We start from the raw sequence: 7,186 nt of genomic DNA on the forward strand, positions 1-7,186 counted from the left end.
AGTAGCCCAGTGGTCTAAGCACCTACCTGGGCAAAGACCCGAGTGAGATCCCTGGTACAGCTTGCTGTGCTGCCCCAAAACAGGGTGTGGCAGCGCACACCTTAAACCCAGCACTGGGGAGGCTGAGACAGGAGGATCACTAGGAGTCTGAGCTACATAGTGAGACCCTGTACCACATAAATACAAATTTCAAAAAGAGAAAGAGGGGCTAGGGAGATAGCTCAGTGGAATAAGCACTTGCCTGGCAAGTGCAAGGACCTGAGTTCAATCCCCAGTTCTGCCAAAAAAAAAGAGAAAGAGAGGATGGGAGGGAGGGAGAAAAATGGGTGGCAGACCTCTAGAGACACTATACCAAAGAAGATAGATGGAAAATTAACATATAAAATGTGCATGATAACAAAAAATCAAGGAAGTGGTTACGGTTTGCATCTGGGAAGGCTCACAGGTGGGGTGCTTTGGAGGTGCCTGGATCACAGGGACACCATGGGGACCTGTGAGGTTGGGAGGCAAAGCCTGCTGATCCCTGCTCTGCTTCCTACCACACTATGGCTGCCTCTTTGCTGTCATGCTGCTACTCTGCCTTGGAGCCAGCCAATGATGTACTGCAACCTCGACAAAGTGTGAGCCAAAATAAATCTCCCCTTTCAACTGTGGGTGCTGGCACTGTGTCCTAGTGACAAGAAGAATGACATAAAGAAGAAAATTAAAATGGGCAAAGGCCTTGAACAGACATTTCTCTAAAGATGACCCACAAATCGCTAATGAGCCTATGAAGATTCTCAACAGCACTATTACAGAAATGCCCATCAAAACATAAGAGCACCTTAGACCCATCAAAAGGGTTGAAATCAACAAGTATTAATGAGGCTGGGGAGCAACGGGAACCCTTTTTCATTTTTGGTAAGATTATAAAATGGTACAACTAGGGGGCTGGGGAGATGGCTCAGTGGAATAAGCACTTGCCTGGCAAGCCCAAGGACCTGAGTTCAATCCCCAGTTCTGCCAAAAAAAAAATGGTACAACTGCTGTGGAAAACACTAGGAAATCTAAAAAAAAGAAAAAAGAAACAGGGCTGTCTGCAATCCTACCTGTGAGTACATACCTAAAATAATTGAAATCAGAATCTCCAAGTGATAACTAAAGCACCCATATTCAATACAACAATAACCACAACAGCTAAGAGGGGGAAGCAACCAAATGTTCATTGATTCGTGAATACAATGCAGTACATACAATGGAATATTCTCACCTTCCAAAAGGAAGGAAAACTTGTCACATACTACAACATGGATAAAGACTGAGGATTTTTGCTAGGTGGTTTCACTTATGAAGTAGTCAAATCCACAGAAACAGAAAACAGAATGGTAGTTACCAGAGTTTAGGGGAAAAGAGGAGGGCTGTTCAAGGGCTAAGACAAGCTTACTTTTTGAGACAGACATTTCAAACTCCTAGACCAGTGGTGGGAAACCTATAACATGCGTGTCACAGCAGGCTATTTGATTAACTGAAAGCTCTAAAAGGTTTGCCATTACTGTCCTGGACTCAAGCAATCCTCATAAGTATTAGGACCACAGGCGTATGTACTGTACCATGTACAACGAGACAACAAAAAGCTTTTTGACTTTCCCTTAAACAATGAAGTATTCCTTGATACATCACCAAGAATATTTCCTATCTTAATATTTTGTCACAGTTGATGATTTGAAAAAAAAAAGAAAAAGAAAAAAGAAAAGAAAGAAAAATAATACCCAGGCATGGTGATGCAGGGAGAGTCCACACCTGCAACTAGCAGAGTGACTCTCTGGGGGACTTCCATCCCAAATCCCCAAACAATCATCTACTACAAAGTGGACTTAGATCCTAAAATACTATTTCTGGCAAAAACCAGCAATTAGGGGCCAGGGAGATGGCTCAGTAGAATAAGCACTTGCCTGGCAAGCGCAAGGGCCTGAGTTCAATTCCCGCTTCCGCCAAAAAAACCCCCTAGCAATTAGTTCTTTATTGTCTTGTACTACATAGGCTTGTGCTACATAGTGAGACCCTGTCTCAAAAATAAATAATAAAAACAGAATAAGAGTATTGAAAATTTCAATATGACTTTTTTTCCTCCCCCTCCGGTACCAGGGATTGAATTCAGGACCCTGCGCTTGCCAGGTAAGCGCTTATTTTAGAGCTATCTCCCCAGCCCTCAATATGACTCTATACCAACATGGAAGCACTGTAAAAATACTAGCAGTTAACAAAGAAAATACAGAAAATAACTGAATATAGTTACTATTTTAGTAACTATTTCAACATGAAAAGAGTCAAACATGATAAAGAGCATATGCTTGCTTGGTGCTCAGGGTACATTTCACAATCTCATAAATGGAGCAAAAGTAACTTGAACAAGATGTTGAAGTGATTTAAGATCAGTATCAAAGAACAAATACTTCAGAAAATATCTAGAAACATAATCACAGATTTTCTATAAGGCATTCTCTATGCACTTGTCTTTTTTTTGTGCAGGGTCTCACTATGCAGCTTGGACTCATAGTGATCCTCCTGACTTCTGCCTCCCTAGAGCTGGGATTATAGGCATGTGCCACCATGCCCAGACTCCACTGCCAGCTCAGCATGCCCAGGGGTGGGGCCGGTGCAGCATGTGGTGCTAGGGATCAAACCCTGGTCCCTGCACTTACCTAAGCAAGCACTCAGTCTGCTGAGCTATCTGGCCGGCCCTTGTACCTGTCTTTACACTGCTCATATATCCTGATCTCAAATATATACATAAAATATACACACACACATATATGTATATATTTGAGATATATAAATATATTTATTTATTTAAAATTCCACACAGAGGGCCGGGGAGATAGCTCAGTAGAATAAGTGCTTGCCTTGCAAGGGCAAGGGCCTGAGTTCAATCCCTGGTACCACAAAAATAAATAAATAAAATAAAATAGAATAAAATTCCACACAGAAATAATTCAGCATAGTAGTTAAGTGCTCCAGTTCTTTTCTCTCTCTGTTTGTCTCTCTCTGTCTCTGTCTCTTTCTGTCTGTCTGTCTCTCTCTGTCTCTGTCTCTCTCTCTTTCTTTTTTCTCTTTTTTTTTGTGGAACCGGGAATTGAACTCAGACCCTTGCGCTTGCCAGGGAAGTGCTTATTCTACTGAGCCATCTCCCCGGCCCCACCTTTTTTTTTTAAGGAAGGAAAGGCTTATTTTGCCCATAGTAAGAGGAATTTTCAGTCCATCCTCAGCTGGCTCCAAGGCAAAGTGGCACACAGCAGAGGGCAGCAAGAACTCCAAAGTCGGACTTGGCTGTAGCACTTACCAACTATGGGATCTTTGGAAACTTAAACACTTGGACGCTCAGAGTACTCATTTGTAAAATGGGAATAGTAGCATTTAGACCTATCTCATAAGACTATTGTTCAGAGTAAGATAAGCCCTATAAAGTGTTTTCCACAGTACCTGATACATGGTAAGTACTCAATAAAGAAGAGCTTGCATTACTGGTGCTATTACCTTTACTATTTTTCTTCATTACTACTAATAAAAGTCCCCCGCCAAAAACAAAAACAAAACAGATTTGCAGAGAGCATATGATATGAAAGGAGACTGAGATCAGAATACTAGATTTCAGAGGTGCTGTAGATATTCAGGCTGTACTGAGAGATCACAGCTGCATTGGAATAAAAGTAGAGGTCACTGTTTCAAGCTGAGGCTGAGAAACTGAAGAGGTCACAGTTGTTCACCTGCAGAATGGTTAATTCTCTCAGAATGAGGGGAAGGGGAAGGCTCAGTTGCAAAACCTCCCAGAACACAGGAGAACAACTGGGGCAGTTGGTAGCACAGCCCCACGCCGGACCTTCCCAGGACCCCTCCGCAGGTCTTGCCAGCTTCTATCTCTTATATCTAACCTACTTTTTCCCTGCAAACAAGGAAACCAGACACAAAGCAAAGCAAACGGCTCTACTACTTCCCAGTAGCACATTACCAGCAAAGCGTGGTGCTTCCTAAGCAGAATCTATTGTGGATAACACGAGACAGCTACCACACTTCCTGTCCCACGCCTTGCAATACTGGTGAACAGACAAAACCCAGATCCAACCGTGTGAGTTGGTGGCACTAAGGCAGTATATGACATTAACTAACACACATATAACACTCCTCTGCAAATGACAAGTGTAAAATAAAAGTTGCTTAACAGACCATTTCCATTATCTCAGTCTCTACAATATCTTCCCCCTCTCAGAGAAGCAGCACTTCTAGCTACAGATTAGATAGCAGCTCGTTTGGGCTACTTACTAATTCAAATCTGAGCTACATTCTACCCACTCACTACAATCTGGCTTTTGTCTTCTTTCTTTCATGGTGCTGGGGATGGAAACCACAGCCCCACGCATACCTAGCACCCACTCTGCCACCACATACACCTCAAGCTCTTTGGGTTTCCCTGATACAGGTACAAAGTCTGATATGGCCTGGCTCGTCTACATCTCTAATATTTGAAGTAAAGGAAGCTTTAAGCAGATTTTCCCTTTAATGGATCTCTGCTGACAGTAGAAAGATTCAAACTACAGAAAATTCTAAGAACCATTCTAAGACCAGAGAGTCACTTCAAAGAATTTTACTTGTTATTTCAAATATAATTCATGCCATTTTTCTCTATAAGATTCCATAATATTGAAATTGAAATGTTGCTAAGTTCAAAGAAAGAATAATAACAGTGATCCTTCAGTTCATGAGTGTGATGATTGGGTATTCATGTCTTATAATGCATGAGCTGTGCCTCCCTCAAACCATGTTACAACGTAGGCACATTACTCATCTGACATGAAAAAAAAAGCCATAATAACAGCCATTTTAGAAACTGGAGATACTCAAGCATTGATCGATTCAGTTGCCACACAGCTGAAGAAGTTTCCATCACATGGACAAAAAATTCTCAGAAAATTTATACACAGAAAAATATAGAACAATCTATTTCATAGAGAGCAGGTCAAATGGACTCAAAGACTTAATGTAGGAGACTCAATGGGAGGCAACACAGAGCTTTCTTCTGGGGCATGAATAGAAACCAGTTCACATCAGCAAGAAAGGATTTTTCCTCCATATCTAAATGCTTGCCTCTGTTTCGGGCTCAGAGCCGAGTCCTGTCATTTGAACTGGTTGTCAATCAAAGTTCCTTTCATTTTTGCTTTCTTGGCTTCCAGTTCAGCCTGAAAAAGAAAAAAAGGCACATGCCCGGATACATCAAGTGAAATTCTTATGTTTCCTTCCTTATTCCAACTACCCCAAGCATTCTCCCCTAATGTTCATGTAGTGTACAAGCTACAAGCTGTTCTAATATCCTTATGCATCTCTAGCAACTGCTCTCCAACTTTTCTGATGTTATAATATACAAAGAAAATAATATTTATAGGTCAAATATATTCATAGGTAAGTATACAAGGCTGTGGCCCAAACAATTGAATGCATGGAACCTGGAGCTCTAGCAATGCCAAAGGGCTGAGGAAGGCAGTATTATGGCAGACCACTACCCTCTTCTCGGAAGAATAGGAAAAATACATTCCAGAACAGCGCTGCTCAAAATTCTGTGCTCTGTGAATTATTATCAGTCCATGCAACATATGTCCCAAAATTGAAAAAATGGGCAGAGTAATAATAAAGGAAAATAACACAAATTGAAAACAGGGGCCTGGTAGTTCATGCCAATAAACCAAGCTACACGGGAAGCTGAGGCAGGAAGATCACTCTGGGCCAGCCTGGACAACTTAGGGCGACACTGTCTCAAGATTAATAATTTATAAATGGGTGGGAGATACAACTCAGTGATAGAGCATGCCTATATTCAATTCCTAGTGAAATAAAAATTAAATCAAAATTTTAAAAAGACAGAGATGTAGCTCAATGGCAGAGTACCTCCCTAGCAGGTACACGCCCCTGGTTCAATTTCCAGAATTTAAAAAACAGAACAGATAGGCCAATTCATTTTTTTTTTTGGTGGAACCAGGGATCGAGCTCAGACCCTTATGCTTGCCAGGGAAGCACTTATTCCACTGAGCCATCTCCCTGGCCCCAATTCATTATTTATAGTTTCCAAATACACAAATTACAACATAAAGAATTAAAGAAAAAGAAAGAACTGATCTTTCATCTTAGAAAACTTGAGAAACACCGATCTCAGGTATGGCAAGGTAAGAAACAGCAAGCAGGACCCAACACTGTTATCACTAAAAATCCACTAGTTATTAGAAGAGGCATCAACATCTGAATTGAATGAAATGTTTTAAATAAATAATAAAAAGCCCCAAAATGAAGTCACCATAATAAACAGAAGGAATATGCTCTAAAATGAGCCTATAAATAACACAGCACTATCAGTACTTTAAGAAATGATGACCTTTAAGAGGCAATGACCAGCCCCAACTCAAGCAGCACCAATTAACACTACTGTGCACTATGCCATCCTGGGAGAACACCCTGAAACTGACCTTTACCTCCCCATCTTCATTTTTAACTCCCCACAAATAGAAGATTAAAGTATTATTTTCAGTAGGGGATTTTATCACATTTAGGGTTGGTTTTTTTCTTTTTTTCGGAACTGGGGATTGAACTCTGGCCCTTGCTCTTGCCAGGTAAGCACTTATTCTACTGAATATTCATCTCCCTGGCCTTTATATTTAGTTTTTGAGACAGGGTTTTGCTATGTAGTTCAGGCTCGCCTTGAACTCACTAGATAGCCCAGGCTGGCCCAAAACTTGTAGCAATTCTCCTGCCTCAACCTCTGAAGAGTTGGGATTAGAGGCAAGGGCTATTTAACAAATGTTTTCACTTACAGCCAAGGTCCTGCTGCTGGATCCCATCCCCAACAGACTTCTTAAGGCTTTGCCTGCTGGACGGTTGTCCAGAACAGGAAATGCAAACAGTATAGCCCGGCATGGCTACCCGTGCCACTCACCAGCTCTTGCAGTCTTCTCTTGCTCATGCCTTTACGCTCCAGCTGTTTTTCAATCACTTTGGCATTCTGGGCATATGAGTCAGCAACTTCTCTCTAAAGGAAAATGCAGCATCCTTAAGCCAGTACTCTCAACAAGAAATCACAACAAAGGCCACGGTAGCAAGTTATGCCACTCAATTCACGGAGCTCTTACTGAAATGGCAAGTCTCTGTTCCTTTTCAACTCTTCAGCTTG

The 7,186-nt window shown here is 41.5% G+C and overlaps 1 protein-coding gene and 1 non-coding gene across 2 annotated transcripts in view; one reads left to right on the forward strand and one right to left on the reverse strand.

Annotated features, from left to right (window-relative positions):
* Window positions 1-3,225: 3,225 nt before the first annotated feature.
* CUNHXorf56 (chromosome unknown CXorf56 homolog) overlaps window positions 3,226-7,186 on the reverse strand; it is a 19,848-nt gene continuing 15,887 nt past the window's right edge. The window contains exons 5-6 of the mRNA XM_012512591.2: window positions 6,953-7,045; window positions 3,226-5,210 (exon numbers count right to left, since the gene is read on the reverse strand). Coding sequence (XP_012368045.1) covers window positions 5,148-5,210; window positions 6,953-7,045 — 156 coding nt within the window. The 3' untranslated portion in view covers window positions 3,226-5,147. The remainder of the gene's footprint in view (window positions 5,211-6,952; window positions 7,046-7,186) is intronic.
* On the forward strand, window positions 4,721-4,825 carry LOC111813898. Its single transcript, XR_002819025.1, has one exon. It is a non-coding gene; the product is annotated as a small nucleolar RNA U13 (small nucleolar RNA).

This window comes from Octodon degus, unplaced genomic scaffold (assembly GCF_000260255.1).
Source record: "Octodon degus isolate 3935 unplaced genomic scaffold, OctDeg1.0 scaffold00236, whole genome shotgun sequence".
NCBI classification, from domain to species: domain Eukaryota; kingdom Metazoa; phylum Chordata; class Mammalia; order Rodentia; family Octodontidae; genus Octodon; species Octodon degus.